This window comes from Oncorhynchus mykiss, chromosome 2 (genome assembly GCF_013265735.2).
Source record: "Oncorhynchus mykiss isolate Arlee chromosome 2, USDA_OmykA_1.1, whole genome shotgun sequence".
Lineage (NCBI taxonomy): Eukaryota > Metazoa > Chordata > Actinopteri > Salmoniformes > Salmonidae > Oncorhynchus > Oncorhynchus mykiss.
Genome location: NC_048566.1, coordinates 14,172,301 through 14,189,230, shown reverse-complemented (window position 1 = coordinate 14,189,230; position 16,930 = coordinate 14,172,301). Strand labels below are relative to the sequence as shown.

The 16,930-nt window shown below is 41.9% G+C and overlaps 2 protein-coding genes across 4 annotated transcripts in view; one reads left to right on the top strand and one right to left on the bottom strand.

Moving 5' to 3' along the window:
• Positions 1 to 16,930, bottom strand: part of LOC110513267 (collagen alpha-1(VI) chain-like) — a 120,659-nt gene that overhangs the window by 40,972 nt on the left and 62,757 nt on the right. The window lies entirely within an intron of this gene.
• Positions 1,970 to 16,930, top strand: part of LOC110535417 (collagen alpha-6(VI) chain) — a 31,596-nt gene continuing 16,635 nt past the window's right edge. Inside the window, exons 1-8 of one of the 3 annotated variants that reach the window (XM_036961795.1) lie at positions 1,970 to 2,114; positions 12,199 to 12,326; positions 12,636 to 13,244; positions 13,328 to 13,915; positions 14,177 to 14,740; positions 14,862 to 15,479; positions 15,599 to 16,159; positions 16,306 to 16,863. In XM_036961795.1, coding sequence (XP_036817690.1) covers positions 12,251 to 12,326; positions 12,636 to 13,244; positions 13,328 to 13,915; positions 14,177 to 14,740; positions 14,862 to 15,479; positions 15,599 to 16,159; positions 16,306 to 16,863 — 3,574 coding nt within the window. In that variant the 5' untranslated portion in view covers positions 1,970 to 2,114; positions 12,199 to 12,250. Of the gene's footprint in view, positions 2,115 to 5,286; positions 5,458 to 12,198; positions 12,327 to 12,635; positions 13,245 to 13,327; positions 13,916 to 14,176; positions 14,741 to 14,861; positions 15,480 to 15,598; positions 16,160 to 16,305; positions 16,864 to 16,930 lie in introns of those variants that run through there. The other 2 variants (XM_036961800.1, XM_036961802.1) reach the window with 2 other exon arrangements.

Below are 16,930 nucleotides of genomic sequence, written 5' to 3'. Positions count from 1 at the left end.
CCCAGCAGTTCCCTACTCCTCAGAAGAGGAGGATGAGATCCGTTACATAGCTGGGGTAGCCTAGCTGGGGTAGCCTAACTAAGAAAAGCCCACCGCAAAGTATTCATCAGCCCATTATCCCGTCACATCTATGACATCTAAACATGAGTTGCCAAATACAAGTACACTGGCAGTACATTTTTTTATGTTGAGAAATAAGTCCTGTCATGTTTATTAAAAAAGATGCAGGGTTGAGCTCAATTCCTAACTCACTCAGCTATTACATTCAGGGAGTGTAGACCAAAAAGCAATGATCTGGAAACAAATGTATTTCTTTGTTCAGGAGGCAGAGTGGCGTGGGAGGCAATTCATTGAATATAAAAAATAGTTATGTAAAAAGGGTTGTGTTTGCTGCAGTTCTGTGGTGAGTTTTATAGCATGCTAAATGAGGCCATAAATGTAACTAGTTGTAGCCCAGCAGTTCCCAACTCCAGTCCTCGAGTACCCTCACAGCACACGTGTTGTAGCCCAGACAAACATACCTGATTCAACTCATTGAGGGCCTGATGATTAGTTGACAAGTTGAAGTGTGCTTGTCCGGGGCTACAATAAAACTGTGTACTGTTGGGGATACTGGAGGACCGGAGCTGGGAACCACTGGCCTAGGCTACTATATGCCAGTGTGGGGTTAGCATGGTAACTGGGCTGAGTTTAAACCTTGACAAGTGTTGCCCAAGGATAAATGTCTGCTGAGTGAAAAAGGTGTCAGAGTCAGACCTCTTGGCATCACAACTTTTTTTTATTTAACTAGGCAAGTCAGTTAAGAACAAATTCTTATTTACAATGACGGCCTACACAGGCCAAACCCAGATGATGCTGAGCCAATTGTGCGCTGCCCTATGGGACTCCCAATCACAGCCAGTTGTGATACAGCCTGGATTTGAACCAGGGTGTTTGTAGTGATGCCTCAAGCACTGAGATGCAGTTTCTTAGACTACTGCACCACTCGGGAGCCCCAACTTCTTCTGCACTGGTGTCAGAAATGGGATGGAGTTCACTGAAGGTGTGTTTTCGAGTGGGGTGTCCTAGAGCAGAGAGGTGCAGTTATATTTCACCTATCCTGCTAGGTCTGGAAAGGTAACAGCAAAATTATCAAAGGTGTTAGTAATTGTCACTGAAAGTTACAGAAAAGCAAGACAAGATTGTGAGGTTTGGCAAGGTTGTTGTAAGGTACTGGGTGTCGTGAGTGGTGAACCACGGCCACCCCACTAAACACTTGGTGCTCAAAACAAAATCCCCCAGACACGGGGAACGATACCATAAACCAACACGTTCGTCTGTATCAAACACCAGGGTTACAATAATCAATCCCGCACAAAGAAACGTGCGGGCCGGCTGACTAATAAAGCCCAAATAATTACAACAAACTCAAAACAGGTGTAATCAATAAACACATAAGGAGGGGAGAAAATAATCAGTGGCAGCTAGTAGGCCGGCGACGACGACCGCCACCCGAACGGGAAGGGGAGCCACCTTCGGTCTGAGTCGTGACAGTTGTGAGGTTTGTAAATCTCATTATACGTTGAAGAGCATATAGCACTTGGAGGCACATTCCCGCTCCTCTTGCAAAACACAATCGTAGAAAACAAACGGTCCTCAATCAGCCGTTTGAATTTCCCCAGAGGCACCAATTCATCCAAATTGAGAGAGCCTTACATAACCGATAAAGACCAACAACACTAGGCCTATATTGTAAAGGCTAATATTATAACACCAATATTTAATGGTGTTAGTCTCCTGGTACAAATAACCACTCCTGTTACATCACTTTACTATTTCTATCTGCTTCAGAATTTCCTTAGAATTCCTTCCCGCGGCTCCGAACATCACGTTTCCCGGTAAAACTAATTCAGGGGGATGTATGGGGTGTGTATGACGCACAGGTCGTGTAGACTATACCGAATAGTAGCGGGATGAATACTGTAGGCTATTCTTTGCCTAACCATTCGATGATTCGGGGCGGGGTGTGAGTAGTGGCCGGCCGCACCAATTTCTGCAGAACAAGATTGGGCTTTGGGTTCTATAAGGGAATGGGATTCCTGCCTGCGCGCACCAGATAGTGCTTCAGCCACATTGTAAGTTTATACATTTTCCATACGCTTTTTTTGTTTGTTGTGCATGCAAACCTCGTCTACATTTAAATAATACAAAAATGTTGTGATTTAACGAATTAGCTCACAATGTCTCAGTGTATATGCCTAATTATCCTTTTGAGGGACATACTTGGAAACATAATGTAGGTTTTTATAGACAAACTTTTGAATTCAATGGGTGGTTTTGAGGATGTTATTCTAAGTGCAAAGTTGTTAAGTAATTTTTTTTTAATGTAAAATAATCGTGTAGGCTAATAAAATAAATAGGCTGAAGTGAATTGATCACAAATCCCTCTAATGATGGTGTCCATTGGATAGGCCTACCTGTCGTCGCAGTTTGCGTTCATTTAAGTTCAGCAAGTGAATAGTCTACTCTGAAATGTTAAACATTTAGGGCTACAAAGATAATACAGCTACCTTGTTGATAATAGTTAGGCTATAGACAGCATGCGCAACTTGTATGTTCAACATGTTTGAAGAGTGTATTGAACAAATTAATTCGGTTCAAATTATTATGGAAAATATATCTCTTTGCCGTGGATAAATCAAAAATAAACAGTAGAATGGTATGTGTGCGTAAGTGCATGTGTTCTTGAAATTAATTGTAAGAAATTCTTGTCCATTTGCCAAAATCATGTTCTGAGAACATTTGGATAACTTTCTCAAACATTCTGTGACAGTCTTTGTTCCCAAAATTGGTGTGTTGGTTGTAGATAAATGGTGTTCACTGGTAGTGGAGCCTCCTGCCAGCTGGATGCTGTAACAGTATTTCACAGACACTCCAGACTACTGCAGATCATGCTTATCATACTACCCACCATTAATCACCATGCTGTACAGTTGCATAATAGACCATTCCCCTGTTAAAGTACGTTTGTTCACTAATGAAGTTTGTCACTGGATGACGCCTTATGATGCTGGGGTGTTAGTACCTTATGATGCTGGGATGTTAGTACCTTATGATGCTGGGTAGTTAGTACCTTATGATGCTGGGATGTTAGCACCTTATGATGCTGGGATGTTAGCACCTTATGATGCTGAGATGTTAGCACCTTATGATGCTGGGATGTTAGCACCTTATGTTGCTGGGATGTTAGTACCTTATGATGCTGCGATGTCAGCACCTTGTGATGTCTTGTTTTCTAACCGTGTATATCTAAAACCTCAAAGGGTTAATCGGCTGTCCCCATAGAATAACTATTTGAAGAACCCTTTTTGGTTCCAGGTAAAAACTATTGAAGCCAACACTTTTAGGTTCCTTGTAGAACCTTTTCTACAGAGGGTTAATTTGGGAAACCTTTTTTTCTAAGACAGTGTGATTGTTCTTTGGCCCAGATGAATGTCCACACGTTTGATTCTGGATTTTAGATGAGCGCCCCCCCCCCCCCCCCCCCCAATGCTTTATGAATAAAGGCAGCCAGCACTCACAAAGATGGTACATTATTTTGTTTCACTCCATAGTTTGACTTTCCAGGAAACCATGAATCAAGGCTTGAGGTTGAGCAGGTACAATGTTTGTGATATGCTGGTTGTAAACTCAAGACACGATGTTGAGTCTTCGTCTGACCAGATAAACACAGTCAAGCACAGTTTATAGGTGCTGCACACACACACACACACACACACACACACACACACACACACACACACACACACACACACACACACACACACACACACACACACACACACACACACACACACACACACACACACACACCACAGAGCAGAGTGAATACATCCATCAGTAGGTCCAACCCAGAGACCAGACCATCTAGTGACTGTTTATGGTTTCCTGTTTATATTGCTGTTGGGGCAAATATTTTTTTCATGTTCAGGAAATTGCTCCAGGTGTGTTTACAGGTTCTGTCACGGCTTCTTCGACACCACATGAAGGCTCCTCATCAAATCCATTCATTATAACCCACACAATAATTCACATTTCCTTTTGCTGTAGGATTCTGTCCTGTTGTGAGAAACTGGTGAAATGAAGATCCTGCATCTGTAACCATTATTCTGCCCTGCCCTCCACCTCTCTTTCCAAATAACATTTTAATTTAGATGGGATACTTTTGTTAAGACCAAGTTTGGATACTTTCTCATTATATCATTCAGTGTTGCTCTATTTCCTTTCAGGATAAACACAGTGTTCTCTTCCTGTTGTGTCAGTCTGCATCACAATGCCCATGGACGTGCACCCTTCATTTGTTGCGGGATATCATAATGGGGAATTTCCGCTTAATACACAAGACAGAGCCAATTAACGGGAAAGTGGCCTTTCAGACCATTTAGGGCAATGTGTAATTGTTTCACCCCCAAGCTCAGACTTGATCTTGCCAAAGCCACATATACGTCTGTCAAAAGTTTGCAACACAAACAATACCGTTTTTAGTCTTCAATGACATGCAAACCACAACAGCCACATCAATAAGTGCCCTGACTTAATTTCTCAGATGTACTGCATCATATCACAGCCAAATCAGAGAAGTGTGCTAAGTTTGAAGCCAATAACAGCCAAGAAATAACATCTAATCAGTGCTACTCCAACTGCTTATGGTTCAAGTAGCCTTACATACTGTTATGGTTAAGCAATCTGGTACAATGTGATCATTACAATATGAATTCAGTGTAGTGTTCTGTTCTATTGATGATCAAGGTCACACAGTACAATGTTATTAATATTGTGTAATTACTGTGGTTGTTACTGTACTGCACGGCAACACTATTGTAGCCAACACTACATTACTTAAATCTGCAACATTGGTTTGCTGAAACCTCAGCCACTGATAGATGTCAACTGCATCACTCACCAACCGCCACATTGTGAATAACAGTAAGACTGCAGAAACCACTGCTGCCAAGGTGATCTAATTCAGCTTCATGACAAATAAGAATCTATAATAACGTTTCACAGGCTTCTGAATTTTCAACATGATTGAAATGAGCTGTGATAGTGGTTGTCTGGAAAAGCTGCTGCCACTCCCCCTGTAAAAAGCCTTTTGAGAAACACTCTGGCTGTGTAAACAAACTGACTGTGTTCACATAGCTACCCGAAGAACACAATTCACATTTTTTTTTTTTTTCTTGAGTTTCCAGACTCAGTGTCCAGACATTTTACCCATATCAGATTTGCTCATTCACACAGATGTAGCCTCTGAAGTAGATGGCCGGGCGGGGTGGATGTGGAGCCAGAGAAAGCAGGGGTTCAAAGTGTAGAACACAGTTCCTACATTTGAATATAAAAATGGATTTTATCGAACACGACTATGCTACATTTTTATCTCTGGGACCCTCAGGATGACAAATCAGAGCAAGATTACTGAATGTAAGTCAATTATTTACCTTCAGAGGTGAATATATCAAACCAGTTGCTGGGATAAACGTTTTTTGCTGTTGTGCACTCTCCTCAAACTATAGCATGGTATTTTTTCACTGTAATAGCTACTGTAAATTGGACAGTATGTTAGATTATCAAGAATTTAAGATTTCTGCCCATATAAGACATGTCTATGTCCTGGAAAGTTTGCTGTTACTTACAACTGTCATGCAAATCACATTAGCGCACATTAGCTCAACCATCCCAGTATAGGGACGCCGATCATGTAGAAGTTAAAATGTTGGGGTGGTTGCCATGGTAATGGCAGGTCATGTGCAAAAAAAGGAACACTTCAGAGTAAATCAGTTCTGATTTGAGCATCTAGACTGAGGTCACATATGTAGCATCAGGATTGAGATCCACATACAGTATGGTGGTGGTATACAGTAAATCATAAGTCAAAAGATCAGATTCCATGTGTTTTTTGTTGTTGCTGTTTACACATTAGGGACAAGATTAGATAGGTATCAGATATGGAAATAATGTACAAAAGATCTGAATTGGGCTGCCTGTGTAAACACTGCCCCTGTGGTCCACAGCCAGACTAGCATGACCTGTAGTTCTGTACATTGAACAGCCAAGTTTCTTTGTTTACACCTCCTAAAGCCTCAACGCCTGTGTATAAAACACAGCCGGCACCAGCTGTAAATCCAAAGTGATAAGAAGTAAATGTTAGGCTTCTCTATTTAGAGAAAGAGGAGGGGAAGAAGGACATTGTATTGGTTATCCCATAGGTCTAGGACGTCTTGTCAGCAGAGCTAACAACAGCATACAGCTGTAGTGAAGAGCTCTGAAATAGGATCCATTCACGTCTTCGGGCTTTATGATGATGATGATGATGATGATGATGATGTGTATGTTTAATGGAACAGTCATGCAGCTAAAGCAGTTCATAACTGATGCCTACCAGAACCCCACAGTCATCAGTTCAACAGTCAACATGGATTGATAGGTAACAAACAGAAATGAAGCTTGAAATCAACCAGCCACTGAAACCCTATTGTTGATTTATATGTTATGTTAAAGAGTCAGTCTTGGATAATTGTACTGGACCGTTCTGACCATAGACAATCTTGACCTTGACTCGTCATGAAGAGGTAAACAAAATGTTGGTGGTGCAATCATTGTCCTGTAGAAAGCTTTAAAGTACTCCCTAAGTTAACAGATCCCTTGTGCCTGAATGTTCACGGTCAATCTGTGACCACAGTTTCTGAGTGGAATAGATGATTTGCCATTGAAAACAATGGGCCCCCACTTTTTTAGACCTCACTCTGTTGACTGGAAAGAAACTGCTTTGAACGATGCCTAAATAAACTGAGGTAGAGAACAGAGTGAAGGAAATGTGCATGGAGATCTGTTAGACCCAGATGTAAGTATATTCATTGGACTCTGACCTGAACAAATGAGATGTCAAGACCGCCCTTTCAATCACTGTCATTCAAATGCGATTCTTGTTTGAAATGGGAGTCTGCAAATCCTGATTACGTCCAGATGCATCCGGTTAGGATGGACCCCCGTTTCCTGAATTTCTCAACTCATTGGGATCGGGCCTCAACAAGCAATGGTATAAGACTCTTAAACAACCAGACACATACAGTACACATTAACCAGGCACAGATAATCCAGATAATCCATAGATAAAGTATTTTCAAAACGGCCTTTGTCCTAAATATGTTTATAGGCTGTTTTACATTAGCTGAATCCTGTCCTAAAGACATTTATAGGCTGTTTTACATTAGCTGAATCCTGTCCTAAACACATTTATAGTCTGTTTTACATTAGCTGAATCCTGTCCTAAAGACATTTATAGGCTGTTTTACATTAGCTGAATCCTGTCCTAAAGACATGTATAGGCTGTTTTACATCAGCTGAATCCTGTCCTAAAGACATTTATAGGCTGTGCTGTATATTAGCTGAATCTTGTCCTAAAGACATTTATAGGCTGTGCTGTACATTAGCTGAATCTTGTCCTAAAACACATTTATAAGCTGTGTTGTGCATTAGGTGAATCCTGTTCGGGAGTGAAAGAAGAACAACAATTCAGATAAGCGGCCCACTTCGACATGCTCTTGGTCTAGAATGTGGTGCACACATGCCATACTGCCAGGCAGGAAATGAACTCTTCTGTTCCCTTAACATCAAAATAGATGGCACTGGCAATGTCTCAAATGGACACAAATGTCCTAAAAGTGTGATAGAGGACCAGTGTGTGTGTGTGCACTTAGAAAAAAGGCTTTCAAAAGGGTTCTTCGGATATCCCCATAGAAGAACCCTTTTTGGTTCTATGTAGAAACCCTTTTGGTTTTTAGGTAGAACCCTTTTTCCATGTAGCACCCTCTATGGAAAGGATTCTTCATGGAACCCAAAAGGGTTCTTGAAAGGGTTCTCCTACACAGTAAATTTATCTGAGTAAATTTTACTCAAATTGAATACAATTATACTCTACAAAAGATATAATTTGGTCCCAGTCTAAATAGAGTAAAAATAACTATTGTTGCAGTTACATTTTTAGAGTTATTTCTACTCTATTCTGTGTTTATATTTAACTCTACAAACTGTAATTTACTCAATTTAGAGTAACATGGAAACAACTCTACTGCCAATTCACTCAAAATAGAATTAAATATTATCAGTCAAGAGTATGTCAATCCAGTCAATCCATCAATCCAGTGTCATCGCCCACACTTCTGAGGTACATGCACACACACACACACATGCATGTGCAATCGTGTGCAAACACACATAGACACACGCACACATTAATACAAACACGCACGCACACACACACAAGCAATCAGGGACCTTAGATGTTGTCTGATGCACTACATCTGGAACTGATTGGCTATCTATTTACAGAGCAGCAACCCAGAGAAATCCATTTCATCCAGATGCTTCATGTTTGGCCAACTGTGCTCTGAAGTCATTAAATGTTTGACCTTGATTTTACTGTAAGATACACAAATTGTCACAGTACCCTTTCCTCCACCTCCACATTGCCACAAACTATTTTAAAAAATGTAGGATCTAATTTAGGCACTGATATGTAACCAGTGTGAAATAACTAGCTAGCTAGTTAGTGATGCGCGCTAGTGGCATTTCAATCGGTGACAACACTCTCTGAGACCTTGAAGTAGTTGTTTCCCTTGCTCTGCAGTGGTCCAAGGTACTAATGTAAAGGCTTTTGTGGAGCGATAGGTAACGATGCTTCGTCTGAGGCAGTTGTTGATGTGTTCATAGGATCCCTATTTTTTAGCCCAGGTTGGGGTGAGGAGAGTGACAGGAGCAACACTGTTACACATGCATGAGCAGGGTTGGGTAGGTTACTTTCTAAATGTAATGCGTTAGTTACTAGTTACCTGTACAAAATTGTAATCAGTAATGTAACGTTTGGATTACTCAAACTCAGTAATGTAATCTGATTACATTTTGATTACACTTTTTGGTTACTTTCCCTTAAGCGGCATTAGAAGAAGCCAAAAATGTATGTTACCAATTGATCGACATCTATTGCAGGATAAATCAATGTTAAAGTTTACATAGCTGGCCATATATGGATGTTAAATTTGACTTTATGGGTTGGTTATGTAGGCTTCTTCTAACCCATCACTTTCTACTACATGTAATAATACGATTAAATTTTATTTTTACATTAAAATCTATCAGAATTCCAGTCATTCCAATAAATGTCATGCCCCTTGATCTTCAAGAATAGGATTTGGAAATATGAAAGTATAGATTAGCCAAATTGTTTTATCTGAGCATGACCCCAAAATGAAGGACTTATTAGCCAGCTCTACTCTGTTGTTTATGATTTTGTTGTCATGAAGGATTGATTGGGCTCATTGATTTGGGTTGAAAGATGAATTCTTCGCTCATGGAATGGCATGCTTTGAGCACTACTGAAAAGTGCAATTTACATGGGAAAAATGAATGCCATATGCTGCACTTGCTATAGGCCTATTGTTTACCTTTTTGTTGGTGACACTTTAATATCTTGATAATATGCAGATGTTTAAATGGCAAATCCACAGATGAAACAATAACAAAACGGTTGCCCCGCCTCTGTTTTGATAAATAGCTAAGGGATGGGCCTGGAGAAATGTAACCACTCTCAGATTAATAGACAAAGACTGGTCATCCATGATATCAAAATTATTGATTTCAAAATGACTGATCATCCATGATATCCATGTTATGAGGCTATACAGTGTTGGTTTACATTTACAATGTTTACAAACAATGGAGTAAAACATTCTTATATTTTGAGTTCTCATGTCATGTCTTTACTATCATTAAATTGAAGACTTACAGTTTTTATCAAAGATTCTCTGTAATTAGTATTACACGATCAACTGATTAATCATGTAACTGTAATTAACTAGGAAGTCGGGGCACCAAGGAAAATATTCAGATTACAAAGTTATAATTTCCTAATATAACTTTTCAGATATTTTATATCTGATCAATTAGTCTTCGAATTAATTAATTATTTACTTTACCTCACGTTAGTCTCATTTCAAACGTCGAAAATTGTTGGTTATCTGCATGAACCCAGTCTTCACTATGAGTCATACATCAATTGTCTTAAATAATTGATTTATTAACTAACCAAACAATCACAGAAGTGCATAAACAAACAAGTAAATATGTTTACAAGAAATGATAGGGGAATGTGCCCTAGCGGGCTAAACCGGCATGGCGACTTGTTAGACGAAAGGGGAGTGGGGGTCAGCTGAGAAGTCACTACAGAGTAGATAATTATAACAATTGAAATGCTAATCCTTTGCACATGAACGCTCACTCATTCGGGAACAATTACAATCAATATATATATATTTACGCTCAGTGTGTCGTCTTGATCACTGTTGAAAAGTTTGTTTCTTTCGTAGACTTGTCCGTCTCTCTCTCTCTGTCGTGGTTAGAATGGATAGTTCAGAGTGACATTCATTCATGTTTCGGCGGTTGTCGTTCTTCGCGTTCAATGATACCGAATTCCTAGCTGCAGACTAGTAATTAATATCAAAGACTTGTTCTTATTCTGTCGGTATCGATAGTCTTAAGAGTTTAACCACGTGGTATGGTTAAAAGATTCAGCAATCATCTGCAACCTTTGTCCTCTCGTGATTGAGAGAAAACATGGTCTGTTGAAAACTTCTCAAAGTTGGGGTTTTATTCGGGAGTTGCAGAAAAGGGCCTGCACCAGGATGCCCGACCCTAACTGGGCTCATGGGCGGTCCTCTGATTTAGTTAAACTCAAAAGGGAATTGGAGTGTCCTTCATTAAACAGTCCAAAATCACATTACACAATTTTACAAACAGTATCATCCTCACTCGTTCATCTTATACAACAATTAGATGTAAACCTCATATCTGAGGCTATTATATTAACAGTGTTATGGTAATGTGGCCGCACCGTCTCTCATGAGTTTTACAAACTTGTACCAAGCGGACCAGTTCATAGCTGAATTCTTCACCGATCTTTTATACCTTCTCCGGAACATAAATGTTGTTCAGACCTCAAGTTCTGTGAGGTGGAAGAAATTCGTTTGTTCTGAAAATTCACTCTGTCACTATACTGTGGCCATGAGGAGATAATCTCTTCCAGAAATTTACGACCTCTCTGACCACAGCAGTCTAGTTGTAGGAGGCAGGGAGAGGGGGATGGGGCTTGCTGTACCCAAAGAGGGCAACATCATGACAACTGTGACAGTTGAATTAAGCTCATGAGGCACATATACATACAATTTATAAGTCTAAAAATGGATGTAGCAACTACAGATTGTCCCTTGTAAGTCTATTAAAAGTGTACAAGGTTGAGCATGTGTACATTAGGCCTATGGATTTTTTTTTTGATTAGCATGAATTAGATTGAGCAATAAAAGCCCCACCTTTAGTCCATAGACTGGGATCCGCATTATGCTGATGTTGCAAGACCACATTTTTCACCGGCTGTCCACTGGTTTCAAAAACAATGATTGATAGGCAGCTTTAACTTCTTGAATTCAAACATTTATTGGGTTCAAATACACGTATAGATTTGTGAACAGCCATCCACAACAACAACAATCCATGAGGCGCAAATAGCTAAAAGAGAGAGCAGCAGTGTGATTCACATCAATGCGCTATGTAGATATCAATAATAAGTCATATCCGTATCGCCGTAGACTACACCACTGCTGTCATCCTTGCCGCCAAGCATTTATTCAAGTTGGATAATCTTTTGAAGCCGACAGCAGTCGCACCATTAGAAGACATAGCTTTGACTGTAGACTACAGAAGCCCATTCCTGCTCTTTTCCCGCAATCCATCAAACACATTTGGTGTGCCATCATATTGGTCTCTGATTTGTGGTCAGACTCGCTCAGGTAGAACAAACTTAAACTTGCTCCTTTTTTCAATGCTGATTTGAATGTCATTGAAAAAAACAGAAGTGTTAGATTTGTTTATTTCGCAAAAAAATGTCGTAATCATGTCGTTTTTCAGATGTATCTGTACATGTAATCCTACTCCCCAACCCTGAGCATGAGCATGAGTAGAGCAAAATAATCTGTTATCCTGTAAGAAACATTTATAAATGAAGGCCAGGATGTCACAGGATGCTATGTTTAAATTAGATCTAACCACATTTCAGTTGAATCTGTTGTCAACACAACTTGATCTGATAAACAGCAACTTTCTGTGTTCCAACAGTTGATCTGTCCATGTTTGTGTTCAAGGAGAGAGACTAGAGAAACGTTCCAACATGGAGGGGACACAGGGCCTCCTGGCCATCTTCACCATAGCAACATGTTTTCTGGTTAACGGAGCACAAAAAACAGGTAAGCATGTTTGTCTCCTGACATCTGAATCATTCCAGAATGCAGATCACAGTCCTGAATGGCATAAACATAGAAGCATTGAAGAAATACCACACAAATGCAAAATGATGACCAACTCTTTGGGGCTTTAGACTGCTGAGCAGTTATAAGAAATTGTTTTTTATAAAAGCACAATAAAAATAATATTTGATTAATAGATTGATTTATTGATTAATTGCTTTCATTGCTCATCCCATGCACAAAAAACCTTGTGGTTTAGACACTTGTACGGAATTCCATAGGCTGACGATTGTTTTCTACCCCTCCCAGTCTGCAAGGAAGAGGCCGTGGCCGACATCGTCTTCCTAGTGGATGGTTCATGGAGCATCGGCTCAGAGAACTTCAAACAGATTCGGCAGTTCTTGTACACGCTGGTTAACAGCTTTGAAGTGGCCCCCGACCAGGTGCGCATCGGTTTGGTCCAGTACAGCAACACACCACGCACTGAGTTCCTCCTCAACACCTTCCAGGACAAACAGGACATCCTGCAGTACATTACAAACCTGCGTTATATGGGTGGTGAAACCAACACGGGCCTGGGCCTGGACTTCCTGCTGAACGAGCTCTTTGTTGACCGCGCAGGGAGCCGGGTGAATGAGAACGTGCCCCAGATCGGTGTGGTGATCACTGACGGTGAATCAATGGACAATGTGGGGCTGCATGCCCTTAAGCTGAAGAAGCAGGGTGTCACGCTGTACGCCATCGGGATCAAAGAAGCAGACGAAGATCAGCTGAAGGAGATTGCCACTACACCTCACAACCAGCATGTGTACAGCGTGTCAGACTTTGCTGCGCTGCAGGGGATCTCCCAGAGCCTCATCCAGGTGCTATGTACTACCGTAGATGAGGCAAAGAGACCAATATCCAAAGTGGTACAAGGTACTATAACGGTGTATTTATTGTTTCCATTTGAAAAATATTCTTTATAAATAAATTACATTATTATTTTCCTTAATCTCCAGAGTGCCTCAACGCCACAGTGGCTGACATTGTGTTCCTTGTGGATGGCTCCACCAGCATCAGCCCTACAAACTTCCAGGAGGTTCGGAGGTTTCTCCACAGCTTCATCGAGGGTCTGGATATTGGAGCGGACAAGGTTCGCATAGGACTGGCCCAGTTCAGTAATGAGATCCAGAAGCAATTCCATTTGGGGGAACATACGGACCAAAGGGCCCTACTGGAGCAAGTGGACAGGCTTCCACAGCTCGGGGGAGGCACAGCCACCGGCAAAGCCATTACTGTCCTTCGGGAAGAGTTTTTCACCAAGGCAAACGGTAGCCGCGCTGATCAGAGGGTGCCTCAGATTGCTGTGGTGCTCACCGACGGGGCGTCTGCGGACAAGGTAACGCTGCCAGCCAAGGCGCTAAGGCAGCAAGGGGTCATTGTGTTTGCTATTGGAGTTGGGGCAGCCAACACCAACGAGCTGAAGGATATCGCTAACAGGCCCCATGAGCGTTTCCTGGTCAACATAGAAAGTTTCCAGGCCCTACAAACACTTTCTCAGGGTCTGTTGCAGACTGTCTGTGTCTCCATGGAGAACCAGAGGATGGGTAAGGGACTTTTATAAGGAAACATACTGTATGTTGTAACAAATTGTGAATGTTGAACTTGCAAACTATGTAATCCAAGTGACTTGTTCTACCATGGGATGCCATTCTATGTAAAAGTATGCAACCTTGAGAGGCAGACATTGGTTACGGCCGCTTGTGCCAACATTAAAGTCAACATTCAAAGGAACATTTCTAAAAATGAAAATAAAATATGACATACATTCACACTGTTGTCATAGCAATTATTATTTCTTTTTTCAGCTCTAATCCCAAAGTTCTCTGATATCTTCTTCCTGGTGGACAGCAATATGATGCAGGCAGACTTCCAGCTGGTCAGAACCCTTCTGATGCGACTGGTCAACCAACTCAACCCGAGCACTAAAACGATGCGCCTGGGTCTGGCCCAGTTTGCCCAGGACACCAAGGTGGAGTTCTTACTGAACACCCACAACACCAAGGAAGAGTACTTGGCAGCTCTTAGGAAATTCAGGCTGCCGCTGCGTCCCAACAGGTCTCGTCACCTGGGCGATGCCCTGGAATACGCCCGTGCACACTTCTTCACTACAGCGTCTGGTGGCCGTAATGAACAAGGCTACCGGCAGTTTCTAGTCACAGTGACAGGGGGGGATTCGAAGGATAACGTGATGAAGGTGGCACGTACTATCAAATCTGAAGGGACAACCATTGTGTCTATCGGGTTGGGTGAATCTACACTTCCAGAGCTAAAGTTAATGGCCACCTCGCCATTCTTTTACCAGACTACATCCATCACCTCTGTGCTAAAGACTGTCTTTGAGACTGAAGAGGTGGTCACTGTGACTGACGGTAAGGGCATTTGTGGATTTTTGCTGAATTAAGTGAATATCTGATCTCTTGTGAAATAGTTGCTCATTATACATAAAGGATAGCAGATTGCTGTTGACTAACAATTTCCTCTCTATTGCAGATTGCAGTGAAGCTTCACTGGCTGACATTGTGTTTATAGTTGATGAGTCTTCGAGCAATAGAACTGCAAACTTCCAGCTGGTTCGTGGATTCATCCACAAGATAGTAGACGGCCTAGATATAGACTTCAACAGGGTGAGGGTGGGCATCGTCCTCTATAGCAACAAGGCCTCGGCCCAGGTCTACCTCAACTCCTTCCAAGAAAAAACAAATATCCTTCAGTTCATCAAGATCCTGCCCTACCGTCGCGGTCTCACATACACTGGCGAGGCCCTGGAGTATGCCAGGGAGAAGATGTTTATCAAGGAGAGGGGCAGCCGGAAAGAACAGGGGGTGCAGCAGGTGGCGATAGTCATCACCGGAAAGTCCCAGGACAACGTAACTTCTCATGCCGCTGCACTGCGCAGAGCTGGCGTCACTGTCTATGCAGTGGGGATCAAGGATGCTGACGAGAACGAGCTGAGACAGATCGCTTCAGATCCCCCTAACAAGCACGTATTGCATGTGGACAGCTTTGCCAAGCTCAAGACCCTGGAGAAGAGCCTGAAGAAGAGTGTGTGCTACAACATCCTTAAAAAAGCAGTCAAAGACAACGCAAGGACATACACTGCCAAGCAAAGTGAGATCAAAATGACTGTAACAATGCTTCTTGTTGTTTAATTTGTAGAGGAATGTCGATACAGACATAATGTGATCTCCGAGATGACACTAGTGCTTTCTTTTCTCTTTTGATTCTAGGCTGTTTGCAGACAGATGAAGCAGACATGTTCTTCCTGATCGACCACTCAGGGAGTATTGAATATCCAGACTTTGCTGACATGAAGACATTCATTAACAAATTCATAAACACATTCCACATCGGACCGCATCATGTCCGCGTGGGTGTGGTAAAGTTCTCTGATACACCAGCTCTTGAGTTTGATCTGACAACCTACCCTGACAAACCTTCAGTGGAGAAAGCAGTGGATGGTATCATCCAACTTGGAGGCGGGACAAAGACCGGATTAGCGCTGAACTCTATGGGTCCGCACTTTGATCGGGCTAAGGCCACCCGAAGTCACAAAGTTCGCGAGTACCTCATTGTCATCACAGACGGAGAGTCTGAAGACAACGTGAAGGATCAAGCAGCAAAGCTGAGGGCGCAGGGCATCACCATATATGCCATTGGGGTGAATCTAGCTAACGATACACAGCTGCTGGAGATTGCTGGCAGCCAAGAGAAGAAGTTCTTTGTCAACAACTTTGACGCTCTGAAACCAATAAAAAATGACATCATCACAGATATCTGCTCCCCTGATAGTAAGGGCATCTCTATTGTTTTTAAGTGTTACATCTTATTTATTTTCAGTAAAAATATGAAACACCTTGTCTCTTGCCAGGGATTGATTATGAGCACACATTGAGTTATAACAACAGCTAAATTAATATTTGTTCTCTATTCATAGTTTGCAACGACATGAAGGGGGACGTCCTCTTCTTGATTGACAGCTCAGGTAGCATTAACAACCCAGACTTCCAGAAGATGAAGGTCTTCATGCAATCCATCATCAACAAATCTGACATAGGCCTGGATAAAGTGCACGTGGGCATCATACAGTTCAGCACCAGCCAACAGGTGATCTTCCCTCTCAACAAGCATAACGATAAGGAAGGCATGTTGCAGGATTTACAAACGATGCAACAGATAGGCGGGGGCACACACACCGGCAGAGCCCTGTCCTACACCTCACAGTTCTTTGACCCACCGAAAGGAGGGCGCACTAACGTGAAGCAGTTCCTGATTGTCGTAACCGATGGTGAGGCGCAGGATGAGGTCATGTCTCCTGCCAAGAAACTTCAAGACAAGGGTGTGATCATCTACGCTATTGGGGTGGTCAATGCCAACAATACACAATTACTGGAGATCAGTGGCGCACAGGAGAGGGTCTACTCCGAGAGGGACTTTGATGCACTCAAGGCTTTGGATAGCCAACTGGCATTGGCAATCTGTGATCCGGAGAGAGGTGAGTGCCACTTGTTTCATGAAACATTACTTAAAAGCAACAATGAGTTCACATTTCTTAGATTTTG